Source organism: Microtus pennsylvanicus, chromosome 13 (assembly GCF_037038515.1).
Source record: "Microtus pennsylvanicus isolate mMicPen1 chromosome 13, mMicPen1.hap1, whole genome shotgun sequence".
NCBI classification, from domain to species: domain Eukaryota; kingdom Metazoa; phylum Chordata; class Mammalia; order Rodentia; family Cricetidae; genus Microtus; species Microtus pennsylvanicus.
This window is the reverse complement of record NC_134591.1, coordinates 12,699,391-12,716,132: the sequence shown is the minus strand read 5'-3', so window position 1 is coordinate 12,716,132 and position 16,742 is coordinate 12,699,391. Positions and strand designations below refer to the sequence as shown.

General features: G+C 38.9%; 1 protein-coding gene across 2 annotated transcripts in view; it reads right to left on the bottom strand.

Moving 5' to 3' along the window:
- Nucleotides 1–16,742, bottom strand: part of Frmd3 (FERM domain containing 3) — a 188,396-nt gene that overhangs the window by 98,519 nt on the left and 73,135 nt on the right. For both annotated transcript variants that reach the window (XM_075945786.1, XM_075945784.1), the window contains exon 3: nucleotides 6,840–6,882. In XM_075945786.1, the coding sequence (XP_075801901.1) occupies nucleotides 6,840–6,882 (43 nt within the window). The remainder of the gene's footprint in view (nucleotides 1–6,839; nucleotides 6,883–16,742) is intronic.

The following is a 16,742-nucleotide window of genomic DNA, read 5'->3' as shown; positions in this document are numbered from 1 at the left end:
TAGCAAGCTGGGGCTGAAGGATTGACTATGGTTAACAAGAGACCAGCGTTACTCAAGTGAAACCTTTGGCTTACTCATTCAATGAATGCTGGTTAGAGCTGAAATATGATTATCAAGAGAGTCATCATGAGGCCAAAGTCTAGGAAGTTTTTTTCTCACACAGAAATGGGGGTGCTGAGTGGGAGCTAAGATTGCATTTCAAGTTTGCAGAAAAAAAATGGTAATGTTTCAGAGTCCATTTTATATTACTAGTATTGGTAGTATGAAAGCTTGTAGTATTTTGATATTATGGGTCATGGAAAGAAGCTGAAGCTTAGTACTGCGCAACTATAAGCTAAACAAACCCTTTCTGCCTGAGTTACTTTTGGTTATGTGTTTAACACAGCGATAGAAAGCAAACTAGGACATCTTTTCAGGTCATCCTTCTTACATTGACCAGAGTTGGTCCTGAATGGTGCAAGTGTGTGTGTGTGTGTGTGTGTGTGTGTGTGTGTGTGTGTGTGTGTAGTGGGGAGTGAGAAGGGAATGGGGGACAGATGAAGAAGAAGAGTGGAAAGTTAAGAAGTTTATTTTCTAGCTGTTAGTCTACAACATGTATTTATTTTCTCCTCTCACTTAAAAAGATACCCAGAAAAAAACCTCATATTTTTGAAAGAAAATGATTGTTTTCTTTAATAGCAAGTGGTTTGACACACATATATCTGGTTTCTTCTGGCAAAATTATTCATCACATTCATTATCAAGCCCTGGGAAACTTGATAGGAAGGCATTCTAGTTTGCTTTCCATTTCTATGGTAAAACGCTGATCAAAACCAACTTGGCAAGAAAGGATTACTTCACCATACAATTCTGGACCACATTTCACCAGGGAGGGAGGTCACACCAGAAACTCAAAGAAGGAACCTAGAGGAAGAAACTAAGGCAGAAGCCCTGGAAGAATGCTTCTTATTGGCATGTTCTCCATGAATGGCCCTCCCCCACCAATCAAAATTAAGGAATTGCCCTGTAGACTTAACTACAGACCAACTTATTAGAGGCATTTTCAGTTTCTTCTCTGATGACCATAGCCCATGCCAAGTTGACAAAAAACAACAACAACAAAAAAGAATACAACTGACTTATCTTGACACATAAATATGTCACTATTAAACTATAACCTTAAATTTCTTGTTTTTCCAAAATTTTATGTTATTATCATAATACAAATCATAATATAATTTAAAAGTTCTATTATAAGGACAGGCTCCAAAACCACAGAGAAACCCTGTCTCGAAAAACCAAAAAAAAAAAAGTTCTATTATAGTCTTCTTTAAAATTCAAATACTTGTTGACATGAAGTTATGCCAGCATCATTTGCTGAAGATGCTTTCTTTTTTCCATAGTATAATTTTAGTTTCTTTGTCAAAAATCAGGTGTTCATAGGTGTGTGGATTAATAGTAGGGTTTTTGATTTGATTCCAAGTGTCTACCTGTCTATTTTTATGCCAGTACTAAGCTGTTTTCATTACTGTAGGTCTATAATAAAGCTTGATGTCAGGGATGGTGATACCTCCAGAAGTTCCTTCATTTTATAGGATTGTTTGGGCTATCTTGGGCCTTTTGTTTTTTTCATATGAAGTTGAGTATTATTTTTTTGAGGACTGTGAGAAATTGTGTTAGGACATTGATAGGGGTTGCATTGAATCTGTAGATTGCTTTTGGTAGGATTGCTATTTTTATTATGTTAATCATAACTTTCCAAGAATATGGGAGATCTTTCCATTTTCTGATATTGTCTTCAGTTTCTTTCTACCAAGACTTAAAATTCTTGTCATATAGGTCTTTCCCTTTTATGTTTACTGTTACTCGAAAATATTTTATATTATTTGTGGCTATTGTAAATGGTATGTTTCTCTGATTTCTTTCTCAGCCTGTTTATCATTTGTATATAGGAAAGTTACTGATTTTTTTGAGTTGATCTTGTATTCTGCCACATTACTGAAGGTGTTTATTAGCTATAAGAGTTCCCTCATAGAATTTTTGTGGTCACTTATGTGTACTATCATATTGTATGCACATAGAAAAAGTTTGTCTTCTTCCTTTCTAATTCATATCGTCTCGATATCCTTTTGTTGTCTTATTACTCTAACCAGAACTTCGAGTACTATGTTGAATAGATATGGAGAGAGTGGACAGCCTTGTCTTGTTCCTGAGTTTCGTGGAATAGCTTTGAGTTTCTTTCCAGTTAATCTGATGTTGGTTGTCAGATTGCTGTATATTGCTTTTATTATGTTTAGATAAGTTCCTGTATCCCTGATCTCTCCAAGACCTTTATCATGAAGGGGTATTGAATTCTGTTGAATACTTTTTCAGCATGTAATGAGATCATCATATTTTTCCCAGTTTATTTATATGGTGGACTACACTGGTAGATTTTTGTATGTTGAACCATCTATGCATCTCCGGGATAAAGCCAACTTGAGCATGGTATATGATCTTTTGATGTGTTCTGGAATTTGGATTGCCAGTATTTTCCTGCGTATTCTTGCATCAAATGTTCATGAGGGAGATTGCTTTGTTATTCTTTTTCTTAGTTGAGTGTTTGTGTGGTTTGGGTAGAAGACTGCAGATAAATCCATATCTATCCCCATGTACAAAACACAAGTCCAATTGGATCAAAGACCTCAATATAAATCTAGCCACACTGAACCTCACAGAAGTGAAAGTGGTAAACAGCCTTGAATGCATGGGCACAGGAGACCATTTCCTAAATATAGCATCAGTAGAACAGACACTGCGAGCAACAATAAGTAAATGGGACCTTCTGAAACTGAGAGGCTTTTGGAAGGCAAAGGACACACTCAGTGAGACAAAACAGCAGCCTACTAAATGGGAAAAGATTTTCACCACCTGGAACAGGACTGATATACAAAATATATAAGGAACTCAAGAAAGTAGACATCAAAATACCAAATAATCCAATTAAAAATGGGGTACAGATCTAAACAAAGAATTCTCAACAGAAGAATCTCAAATGGCCAAAAGATCTTAACATGCTCAACATCCTTAGTCTTCAGGGAAATGCAAATCCAATGGGTTCTGAGATCCAGAATTATCTCACAAGTTAGAATGGCTAAGATCAAAAACACCAATGATATCTCATGCTGGAGAGAATGCCAAATAAGGGGAATACTCCTTCATTGCTGGCAGTTTCTCAGATAATTGGGAATTGACCTACCCAAGACTCTTGGTCATATATTCAAAGGATGTTCAATCATACTATAAGAACATTTGTTCGATTATGTTCATAGCAGCATTATTTGTAATAACCCAAACTTGGAAACAACCTAGATGCCCCTCAACCAAAGAATAAATAAAGAAAATATGGTACATTTACATAATAGATACTAACTACTCAGAGGTAAAAAAAAAAGAGACAATGACATTTTGAAATTTGTATGCAAGTAGATGGGATTAGAAAAAAAAAATCCTCAGTGAGGTAATTCAGACCCAGAAAGATGAACATGGTATGTACTTACCCATAAGTGGATATTAGATAGATGTAAAGTAAAGAATGGCCAGCCTATAGTCCATGACCCAGGAGAAGTTAGGTACCAAGGAGAACCCTAAGAGAAACACATGGATTCCCCTGGGAAGAGGAAATAGACAAGATCTCCTGAGAAAATTGGGAGTATGGGAGTTGGGGGAGAAGGGAGGGCAGCAGGGACGAGAAAGGGAAATGAGAGGGAGAGGAAAACATGAGGGAATGGGATGGTCAAGATAAGGAAGGGAAGAGAGCAAGAGCAAGGAAAAAGGTATCTTGATTGAGGGAGCCATTATGGGGCTAGGAAGATGCCTGGCACCAGATAAATTCTTAGGAATCCAAAAGGATGACTCCAGCTAAGACCTTAAGCAATAGGGGAGAAGGGACCTGAACTGGCCTTCACCTACAATCAAATTGATGACTACTTTAAGTGTCATCATAGACCCTTCATCTGCAACTGACAGAAGCAGATGTAGACATTTACAGTGAAGCACTGGGGTGAGCTCCCAAAGTCCAGTCAAAGAGAGGGAGAAGAGATAATATAAGCAAAGGGGTCAAGACCATGATGGGGAATACCCACTGCAACAGCTTACCTGAGTTAATGAATTCTCACTTACTCAGGACTGACAGTGGGAGAGGCAGCAAAGGATCAAACTAGGCCCTCTGAATGTGGGTGACAGTTGTGTGCCTGGGACAGTCTATGGGGCCCACTGGCAGTGGGACCAGGATTTATCCCTACTACTTGAACAGTTTTTTTGGAGCCCATTCTCTTTGGAGGGATACCTTACTCAACCTAGATATAGATATATGGCCTTGATCCTGCCTCAAAGCAATCTGCTAGACTTTTTTGCCTCCCCATGGGAAGTTTTACCTTTTGTCTAAGGAGTGGATGGGGGCTGTGGTGAAGAAAAAGTGGAGGGAGAAGGGGGAGGGAAGGATGTGGGAATTGTGATTGGTATAAAAAATTTTAATTAAATAATGATAATAATAATAGATTCAAATACTTTAAAATTCTAGTCTCTAAACTATTCTTTATTTAAAATTCTAGTACCCCAATTGTGTTATCCTACAAAATTAAAAAAATGAATTATATACTTTGTGTTTAATCAGGAAGAACCAGAGCACAATTCCCATCAAATAAGAGCAAAACAATCATCTAGCAGTTTTACACAAGCTTTGGGGCTTTAAAAGGATTGAACAGCTCTGCTTGTCTGGCTCTGGCTTTCATGGCACACATACTTTGTCTCATAGGATCAGGCTGTCTCCACTCTCCCCTGTTGCTGCCTTTAGTGGCCATCCGGTAGTTTGGTATCATTAATATTCTGGGGTCTCCATAAGCTGTACCTTCGCTAATGTCCTCCTGGCTCCCTGTCAGAGATTCTGACCTGCCACATGCTTCCAAGCCTCTATTCCCTTCCATGACCAAATTAACTTGTGTTTCCATTGCAAATAAAGCTATACATTTACCAATGACCTCTTTTGTTCTCTCATAGTGTCTTGCCTAAGCCTTTCTCTATGATCTCTTTGTTCTTGAAGTCTCCGTGGCAACTATAGCTGTACCTTCACCAGTAGTCTCTCTGGCTACCAAGTCTCAGCTCTGCTCCATGATTTCCCTTCAGTCAGGCAGCTCCCAAGTCATCAAAACCAGTAAAACAAAGGAGACTTACACATTACCAAGCTCACTTGCCAGCATGAGATGCAACCATCTTGGGTCCATCTGAAACATAAGTCTGTGTGCTGATCCTCAGGAAATATTCCAGTTTTATCTCAATGTTTCTTGTCTCTTCTTAATCATAGCTAATTTCTCAGTCCCATCTAACTAGTTTCCAGTGTCCCAGTAAAGCAAAAATTTCACAACAGTAATCCTAATTTTTTAAACACTACTGATTTTTCAGTTCTACCTGAGCAGAACCACTCATTCTTCATCCAAAATATCACACAAATAGTATTATAGAGTCTTTGGAGGGACTCACAAACTTCTTTCAGAAACCTCAGAAGCCAGGCTTCCATCATTTTCTTTGCTCTCAGCATTATCTTCTAAGTTCCTATAGCAGTCTATTAAGTTCTCAGTGGCCCAAATTTCTAAACACTTCTGCAGTCACACCCAAAATAACATGGTAAAGTCTTTAAAGGAATATCTTCTCATCATTGTACTGGTTTTTGGTTTAGTTATGTTTCTATTACCATGAAATAACACCATGATTAAAAGCAACTTGGGGAGGACAGTTTATTTTAGCTTACAGTTTATAGTTCATCTTGAAGAGAAGTCAGGGCAGGAACTCAAGACAGGGACTGAAGTAGAAGCCATGGAGGTACCTATTTCTTTGTTTGGTCTTTATAGCTTGTTTGGTTTACTTTCTTATACAACTAAGGACCACCTGCCAAGGGTGGTGCCCTATGTGGTAGGCTGGGTTCTCTCTCATCAATCATTCATCAAGAAAATATCCCACAGATTTTCGCATAGCCCAATCTGATAATCAATATTTTCCCCAATTTCACTTCCCCTTTTCACGATAATCCTAGCTTGTATTAAGCAGATGAGGCAGAAGAGAAAGAGAGAGAGAGAGAGAGAGAGAGAGAGAGAGAGAGAGAGAGAGAGAGAGAGAGGAAAATAGCCAGCATAGGGTGGCTATTTCAAGAGAAAGCAATGGGATTTGGAGTATCTGTTAGATGTTCTTAGATATTCTTAATGAAATAATATGCAAAAGCACTTTGGACATATTCCGGAAGAGCTGATTCAGATAAAGAATCGTGTCACTGGAAAAATCAACTCCCTCCTTACAGTGTCTATAGTGAATAATGAGGAATTCTAGAGAGAACACCAGACTTTTAAAGTTATTACCAGATAAGAAAAGATTTTTACTTTATTTTGGGGGGGGTGAGGAGAAAAAAAATCAATCTATCCAGTAAATCTGTCACTTTAAATTCAGTTACCAAACAAATCCACTTCTCCTGTCTCCAGTTGAGACTATATACCACACCTTAAACTGTACTATCAACCCTTGTAGTGCAGAGGCTAATGGTTAATGAATATTTAACCATACAATTTCAAAGCTCCTGTTCCAACAAGAAATATGAGAGCAAACAGCGCAGAAAGAAGAAGAGGCACTGCAGACAACTGAACTGATGGCTGAGGGGGAAGCCAAGGTTAGAGAAAAAGCGGAGGAGATTCCCAGCTCTTAAACAGAAAGGAGCTGCCATCCACCCATGTATCTTTCAGTCTGTCCTCATCTCCAGAGACAATTCATTTTGCTAGGAAACAAAATTTATTTTTGAATAATTTGTCGCAGAAGTAAAACCATAGCTTGACACTTACATTTCATTTGCTTGAAGATGGACTTGTTAGGTTCTAGCCAGTGCTGGGGAGAAAACACAAACAAAACAGAGAGAGTTAGTGTGAATGAAAACTCCTGAAAAGAAACTGAAACTGGGTGGATAGATTGGAACGTTACCTGTCCAGAGGCTAAATGTCTCACATGGGGCTCGTTCTAGACTTCAAGAACAGTCATTCCTTGCCCACTACTGTAACAGATTTTTTGAGTAACAGATAAAATAGAAAGCTTTTAGAATCTAGTAACAAAATAGACAACTAGGTTTCACCAATCCAATAGCTAAGAATGGCATCAGATAGCATATTGGGCCTATAGAAAAGTTTCCCTTAACTTGCTATACCTGCTTCTCTAATGTACCCAGGAATGGACTTTTGAAGAGTTAATGAATTAAAAACCTCAGGCTAACTGAGACACTCTGGGCAGGAATGCTGACTTAACTGATATCATCTGTGGAAGTTTCTGTTGAGGAGATCAACGGCTAATTCCCCAACCCCACGCTGGTATCTTCAACTCTGAGACTGCAGGGGAATGGAGCTACAGAAGGAGTCTTTCATACCAAAAGTTCCCCTATCAGGATGAACTTAGTTTGACCCAGAAATGTTCGACTTCACTCCCCAAACCCTGGCCCCGAAAAGTCTATTTGCTAGGATACTACTGGAACTCCTAGGCCCTAAATGTTCTCAGAAAAACCAAAAACATGCCACAGTAAACACCTTCAAGTTTTATACTTTCAACTCCCTGAGATAAGCCTGCCCCAAAGGTACTTGCGGCCTGATTGCTATTCAGCAGAGTGGTTGTTAAGGACAGTTGGCTTCTTTCACGGCCTAGTTGTGCTCCCATTTCTTTTCCAGATGCCACAGTCCATTCCATTCTAACATTTTGTAAAACAGCGAGGAATTTCAGGGGGTTCCTTCTTCAGTTGACTGCGCCCCTCCCCCCGCTCCCCTGTCTCTCCCTTTTATTATACACATTGAGAAGTTCTCAGCACTCCAAACTTACTATGAGCTAAAATGCCCGTGGAATGACCTATTTAGCCCCTGCCCAGGTGAACAGTGCAAATCTCAATGATGCAACATTTCCCTCTTTCAGGGAGTTTATTGATTCAAGGGCTAACCTTGGTGTCTCCTTTTCTTTCTTTTCACTACTGATTTAATTTTGTAGCCCCTCTGATGTACAGAGTAGTTTTTTGTCATTCAACCATGACACAACCAACATTCACACATCTAAGTAAGGCTCAGACTCAGTCTAGGGGTGTTCTGTGCAGATACCATCATCTAAGCCTATGTGGTCTTTCAGCTTTGCCTTCCAGGTCACTAGAATTGTGAATTCCAGGGATTCTTCAAGCTTCCTGCCTTTGGTTTTGCTAAGAGGTGACTAGAATTGGGAACGCCCATTCCAATCCTTAGTTTCTCATTTACAGTCACTTATTACCAGAAAGACGCCTCAAATTTAACCTGCTCAAAGTTGAGTACAAGATCACCTTTCTTCTCACACGCTTTAGCTCGCCTGAAAACAAACCTCAAGGTGTTTGTATACCCGTCTACTGAGGTCTGTACTCACTGCAACATGGATAACATTTTTGACTTTCAGAGAGTCACACTGGCTCAAGCGACTTCACATTCCAGAATGACAGATATCTTTTTGTCTTCATTCTGGCCCTTTGCTCTATTTCTCAATTTCTGCACTTTTACCAGCTTAAACTTCTAAACATAATTCCCTCACCTTTCTCAGATGCTCATCTGGCTAACGAGCCCCTTCCTATCAAAGTAGAGCAGTCACTATTGTCAAATTGTCATGTTCTGATTAAACTGAGAAACTGGCTCTGGAATGTGGGATTTAGCCCTCCTACTTCAAACTCAAGTATGTGTTTTATTAGAGTGTCTTCCGAATGTCTATCCTGGGTCAGGCTCGCCCCCTGACTCTGTGACAGGGAAAAGGAGAACAAAACAGCCCAAGAAATAAACATTCACAGATCCTGATAGGGACATGTCACTGCCAGTGAAGAGCCACAGTGACTCTGCTGGGTGTTAATGTCATCAACTGCTTTATTATTGGCCCTCTCTGAGGTACTCTAATTGTTGCTCTTTCTACACGGCCCCTTTTGTCAACTCAAATAAGTTATGAGAGATCTATGCCCCAAAACCTCTAAAAGCATATCTGATATCTTCAGAAAAGGAAACTAATGGAGTATCCAACTCACCTACTAGTCTTGCCTATCTGGGTATTAGTTCAATACTTAGAATTCAGGACTGAAACAGCTGCCCTGAAACTGAAGCCTCCTCATTGTTAGTTAATCTCTCTGGTGCAGCAGCTCTTAGAAAACTTTAAAAAAGTTTCAGTTCAGTTAATATCTTTCAGGATCAATTCTATTCTTTGGCTGCTACAGTACTCCAAAAATTTAAGAGAATTAGATATGACTTGAAAAAAAATCTTTCTAGATACTTGGATCAACCAGGGACCCAACAGCTATGATATTCATAATTTCAGTATTTGATCCTACCTTCTCAGTTTCTTCACCAAGTTCTCCCAACAAAGATTATAGGCTTTCATCACCCAGAGAGTCAAAGAGTTCTTCAGGCCAGAACGATATCAAACTACTATCTAACACAGTGACCAAGTCTATGGATCACCTCAAAGGCTCCACCCCTGAACTCTTTCATTGCCCCAATGAAGCACTCACTCCCTACACAGAAAAACCTATCCAGAAATGAAGACCAGCCCACAAAATCCCCTACCTTTAACATTCTTAAGTCCAATTATATATTCCTTCAGGGTTGGGATATGGTGGGATAATCACAGTTTGACCCAGAAATATTCAACTCTGCTTCCCCAACAATGATCAGTAAAGTTCCATTTGCTCAGAGCCTACTGCAACTCTGCACCCCTAGATGGTCTCAGAAAAATTGCAGAGCGGAACTTTCCTGAAACTCCGGAAACTTTCTTACCCCATCTCCCTGACTTTCACCTGCCCCCCCCAAGCAAGCTATACTTCCAAACTGTAACCTTCAGCAAGGCTGATTAGGGGATTTGAACTTTTATGATTTTGGAGAACGTTAGGAATGTTAGGAACGTTCCAGGTCCAGAGGCTAATTAAAATTTACTGAAGGTCATCTTTAGCCTTCAAAATGCTCGTTTCATTTCCATTTATTTATTGGACCTAACATCCTGTGATTGATAGGTAAAAAAACCTTATGAAAGCTTTAGGTTAGCAAAACCCTACTGCCCACCAGTGAAGGGACAAAGAATGCTGTCAGGCAGCATCTAAGGGGTGCAGCAGCTCTTCTCTCTGTTTTGCTGTAAGCCAACCTCTCTGATGTTTCCATCAATGTATTGCAAAGTGTTTTGACTTGCGACTTTCTTTGTTCTGTTCTAAGTTCTTAATGAAATTGCTTTGTTGTTGGAATACACGATTTAAGTAAACCTGTATTTTTCAGTCATGGTCATTCATATTTGGTTCCAAAACAAGCTATCTCTTATCCCCTTTGTGGTGAGAGTTGTGTTTCTGTGTCAACAACATTATGAATTCAGGAGAGTCTATTTTATGTGCACCTGCCTGCTCCATACTAGAAAGGAAAAGAGCAGAGTTTCTGTATTTCACTCTAACTTCTTTTTTTGAAGTGCACCTTGTATTTGTTCATTCTCCATCTTGCATTCTTGTTGAAGCAATTTCTGTCATTCTCCTGAAGAATCTGGTGGAAAACTACCCAACTCTACTCTAGGAACCCAAGTTCAAGATGTCCCTGCTACCTATTTAGCTCTATTGAACCACCTGCTTGTGCAAACCTCCCCCTTCAGCTATTTGCTTGTCTTAGTTTCTTCTAAATTGCTTGATTGTTCAAAAACATCTCTATCTGCTAAGCAACATACCAGAATGTGAATTTTGCCTTTAAAAGCCCCTTTTTCTAAATACTTGGGTCTACATCTGGGTCGTGATTATCTGAACATGGTTGCAACTGGCTGGAATAAAGACTTTAACTAGCTATACACTCTGTCTGAGATTTTATTTCTGTAGGGCTCTACATTGCTTTGCTGTCTTCCTATAAAACTCAAGGTTCTGCATTATACTTATTGTTTAATGTAAATTCATGCTCATAAAATGAAATAAACATGATCAATCATTCATTGCTTACTGACTACGAGATGCCCTTCAAAATTTTCTTGCTGTGGGACAATGTTCTTGTACTCTGTAAAAATTTTTCACTTGTATTGGTTTAACAAAATGCTAATTTGCCAGTAGTCAGGCAGTAAGTATAGGCAGGGTGACTGGACCAGGAGGATTTCTGGAGAGGGCAGGCTCAGTCTGCAGTCACCAACCAAAAAGCAAGATGAAAATGTCTCACTGAGTAAGTTACCAAACCACGAGCTTAAACATAGGTAAGAATTTTGGGTTAATTTAAGTTATAGGAGCTAGTTAATAAAAGCCTGAGCTAATAGGCCAACCACTTTATAATTACTTTTTTTCCCCCCAAAAAAAGAACTCTGAATCTAAGTTCCAGTTCGTAGCGCTGGAATTCCAATCCCTACTCTGGCCCGGGCTGGTGCCTTGAAAGCCTAAATTGGATGGCTCTTTTGTAAATTCATGCCCCCAAATTAGGCACCAAATAAAGGATGATGAATAAAAACGCAGAGAAAGAAATTAGCATTCAGTATGCAGGTCAGAAAAGCAAAACAGCCAGCCACTGGCTCTTACCTCTACCTCAGTCTAAAATGGCGATCCTGCCTTCAGAATGAGACAGTGAGTGAGACCTGTTTCCTCCTGCTTTATAATCTTCTCTAGTTCTGAGATTAAGAGCATGAACAACCGAAACACTGACTTCCACAGTGGTTGCACAAGATTTGTTCAACTATGTTCATAGCAGTATTATTTGTAATAGCCAGAACCTGGAAACAACCTAGATGCCCTTCAATGGAAGAATGGATGAAGAAAGTATGGAATATATACACACTAGAGTACTATGCTGCGGTAAAAAACAATGACTTCTCGAATTTTGCATGCAAATGGATGGAAATAGAAAACACTATCCTGAGTGAGGTATCCCAGACCCAAAAAGAAGAACATGGGATGTACTCACTCATAATTGGTTTCTAGCCATAAATAGGGGTCACAGAATCTACAATTGGCGAACCTAAAGAAGCTAAGTAAGAAGGTGAACACAAGGAAAAACATATCGTTATCCTCTTGGATAAGGGAAGTAGACAAAATTGCCGGGGAGAAAAGTGGGATCTTGGGGGTGGGGTGGGAAGGGGGTAAGGGGAGATGGGGAAAGAAAAGGTAGAAGGGAAGGAGGGGGGACTTGGGGAAATAGGAGGATTGGGATAAAGGAAGGTTGGATAGGGGAGCACGGAACCACAATTCTTAGTTAAGGGACCCACTTTAGGGTGGGCAGGAGACTTGACCCTAGAGGGGCTCCCAGGTGCCCAAGCTGAGGTCCCCAGTTAGTTCCTTGGGCAGCTGAGGATAGGGAACCTGAAATGACCCCATCCTAGCGCAATACTGACGAATATCTTGCATATCATCTTAGAACTTTCATCTGGCGATGGATGGAGATAGAGACAGAGACCCACACTGGAGCACTGGACTGAGCTCCCAAGGTCCCAATGAGGAGCAGAAGGAGGGAGAACATGAGCAAAGAAGTCGGGACCACGAGGGGTGCACCCACCCACTGAGACAGTGGAGCTGATCTACTGGGAGCTCACCAAGGCCAGCTGGACTATTACCAAAAAAAGCATGGGATAAAACTGAACTCTCTGATCATGACGAACAATGAGGGCTGATGAGACGCCAAGGACAATGGCACGCAGTTTTGATCCTACGCAATCTGCTGGCTTGGTGGGAGCCTAGCCAGTTTGGATGTTCACCTTCCTAGATATGGACGGAGGGGGGAGGACCTAGGACTTACCACAGGGCAGGGAACCCTGACTGCTCTTTGGACTGGAGAGGGAGGGGGAGAGGAGTGGGGGGAAGGGGAGAGGGGTGGGAGGAGGGGGAGAAGAGTGGGAGGAGGGGGAGAAGAGTGGGAGGAGGGGGAGGGAAAGGGGAGGCTGGGAGGAGGTGGAAATTTGTTTTTTTTTTTCTTCATTCTTCTTTTATCAATAAAAAAAAAAAAGAAAAAAAAAAGAGCATGAACAACTACCACCTGGTTTCTTTGGCAACTACTGTGGTTACTAGGATTAAAGGTGTGTGTGTGATTGTGGCCTTGTCTGTAAGGCTGGCCAGTCTTTCTGATCCTCAGACAAACTTTTTTTTTTTATTATCAAAATACAAATGAAATGGCACTACAGTTTCTTCTTAAACAGGGCAGTTTACAAAACCTTAATGGAATTCCAGAGAGAGGGTCTTTAGCATCCCAGCTATGCAGCCTCCCACTGATCAGTTTGAATGACAATGCAATATTTTCTTTGATGAATATTGTTTATTTTCTCAGAAACTGAAAAACTGAGAGGCCAAATCAATAGTTTCTAATCTAATATGTCCAATCTGTAAAATCTTCACAAGCAGTAAGAAGACTTTTAACTGCTTCATTAGGGAAAAATTCACCAAGAAACATGCATAGGCGAGCTTTTCCCAAAGAGCAAGTTCTTTTAGCCAAAATTATGTCAGGTTGTTTTTGAAAACCATACCAATATTTAATAAAAAAAATCAAAGAAGATAACTAATATATTCACTTAGCATATACAGAACATTGTGCAACAATATTCTCTGCAATTCAAATTCCACAAATATAAAGTGGAAATTGACCTAGCATAAATTAGGGGTATTTCAAGGGCGTAGAGTTATTATAAAGATAATAAATATGGGTCTCACAGATGCACTGTTGAAATTATAAAGATTTCTTGCTGTTGCCATTGTTTTTATTTAGTTTGCAAAATTTTGTAGATGGGCTTCATCATTCAGTGGGTTTCATAAAGGTGAATAATAAACAGATCCACTGTGATTAAATCACTTTCAGAGAAATAGGGGGAAAAAAGGGTAAGAGCAATCAGAGCCCTGCACATATCATTGTTTCATGAAGAGATTCACTGGTCATTTTGCTAGCTTCATATGTAAATAACATTTTCAGGTTGTCCATGCTTTAGCATCCTTTGAAATCCTTACCCTTCCTTTGCTGAATTTGAACCCATTTCTTTAAAGTCACTCACTCTGATTCAGTTGCATGTGTTCTCAAGATGATGTTAGTACTGGATGAAGGCTCAAAGAGAATGAAAGTCATTTGGGATTGGCTATGACTGCCAAGCAGAGGGGTAGAAAATATTTAAGGAATGCCTTTAAGGTGCTTACCATCTGTGCCCTAAATAAATTATTTATTCTAGATGAGCTAGTTTCTTCATTGTTCCAACACACCTCACAGTTTCTTATCAGTTCCCGTTTTCTGTCCTTTCGGGGTCTGTGTATCTCATCTACTTACAATGTGACTGATAGTTATTTTTTGAGGGCAACAATTCTTTTCCAAGGGGATAATCACAAGGCAAAGAGACTTAGCTAAAATAACCTAGTAATAATCGTGTTTCAAAGGATTATAGGAAACCATGTTTTCAAAGAGGGCTAAGTTTAATCTGTTAATAGTAGTTAAAACAACGGCCAAACAATTTCTATATTTTGTAATTCATGGAGGTAAGCAAAGAAATGCATAGCATTTTTATTGCAATTTTGTATGAAATAGTAAAGGGTTACAAGTCACACCAAAGGTCACCATTAGGAATTTAGGTTAATAAACTGTACTTTGCCAATGTTCTGGATGATTAAAAATGAGTGTTTTATATGAGATAAAGTTTTATGTGTAGCATATACAAAATTTTTAGATGCAATGCAAAATGAAAAAGTCCATTGCAACCCAGGAGAATATAGCCATAGCAAACATCTGTCAACAGCACAGCCACCTTTTCAGAAGTCCACAGTTCTAACATTACTTTGTGCTTTGCTGCTTTCGATGGTATTTTCTTTTACAAATTCAGTTTGCATGTTGTGATAAAAGGCATATAATATCCAAAAGTTGTCACGGAACACACAAAGAGCTTGATGCTTGGTAGGATCCTAAGAGTACCTAAAAAGTGCAAACCTGCCATTATGGAGTCATTGTGCTTAATTTAGTATTAAATGAAAATAATATTTTTCTTAAAACTTATTTGCAAAATGTTTTGTAAAATGTTCCAAGGTGCAATTGTGTTATCAGTACACAAATGGTTATTAAAGTATTTAGATTTGACTCTTACTTATTACATGGAAACTGTTCTTCAGCCTACAGAATAACAACTAAGATAGTAAGTGAATTATACATTGAGAAAACATTGGAAAAATTTGAATAATGTATCATAGCTAATATGATTTGTTTTGAATTTAAAAGTATAAAACAATATAAAATATATTTAAAAATGTAAATCTAGGCCTCTAAAACTATTCTTTAAAGTTCAGAAGCAATATAATAAAGTGATACCAGTGGGAGAATACATAGTATTGGTGAGAGGCACTAATTTAGTAGTGTTGGCTAAATAAATTTAGAACTTCGATAATTTTTGTGTGGCATTTTATCTGAGATGTTTCAACTTTAGTGTTTTCCCATGTATTAGTACATTCCATGAATAATTAAAAATAAAAATAAAAAACCAGAAAACTAAGTTCTAGTTAGAGAATGAAAATAAATTTTATGTAATTTTTACTTTACATGAAGATTTTCCACAAAAGAGGAAGACGGGAAGCTCAGCTCAGCACTCAGGGTCTCCTTCTTTCTCCTTGACTGGCACAAGGGCAGCTTTCCGTAAGTTCGTTTGTTATTGATCTCTTTACCCTCCCTGTCTCACTTTTCATTCTCCTGTACATAAGGATATTATTTATTCATTCGCCTGGCAGCTTTCAGCCTTTTGTTTCTCCATTTTCTTCTTTTATTTCCTGTCTTTGGTTGCTCTTCCCATTAGAGTTAAGAAGTCGACTCTGAAGCATGTCAGCAACTTCTATTTTTACTAGAGACCTAGAGGTATAAAAGTATTATGTGATGTACTTGGATATTAGATATAAGGCTTAGATACTTTTCCTATTTTGTTTAAGTTCATTTGTTGTCTAGAACTATGGCATTTTAGTTTTAAAAATAAATAATTCTATTTTATTACTAAAACCTGGTATTCCTTAAGGCGTGACTTCATGGATAATGTATTATTGCTGAACACTTAGTCTCTTCAATTATCTTGCAGAATAACTCTCAAAATATACAGGCACTAATTTCCCATTACTAGGTCCATAAGATAAACTGAAAGAACAAGGAAAAACAGAGGTTGTATTGATTAGTGTTACTTGTATGTACCTGGAGGGCATCAGAATCAGATGAGACAAGAGATAAGTTGTCCTTGCTAGTTTTTTTTTTTTTTCGGTCCTATTGACACTAGGTATTGTGATGAAGAAGAGAAATGTCAAGTGATAAAATGCTTTCATTAGATTGACCAGTAGGCAAGTTCGGCATTTTTTCATAAACGATTGATGTAGGAGGGCCCAACTATTGTGGACATTGCCAGTTCTGTGCAGGCGGTCCTGAGAAGTATAAGCCAGCTCGTTGAACTTTAGACTGCAAGCCAGTAAGCAGTGCTCCTCCATTGCTCCTACTTCAATTTCTGTTTCCAGGTTACTGCCTTGAGTTCCTGCTCCAAAGTTCATTCATGCTGTACTACACTTATAAGTTAAAATAAATTCTTTCCATTCCAAGTGACTTTTGATCATCATTCTGATCACAGTAATAGAAACAACCAAGATAATAGTCTTTGTCTTTTTGAGAATGTTGCTTCTTAAGTTATTGGAATCTTCTGTAGGGTAGCTTCCACAATTCGTCTTAACTTCCACAAACCAGGGTTGTTTTTAAACAATACATTACCTCTGATTTTTCAGTTTCCCTATGAGATGGAAG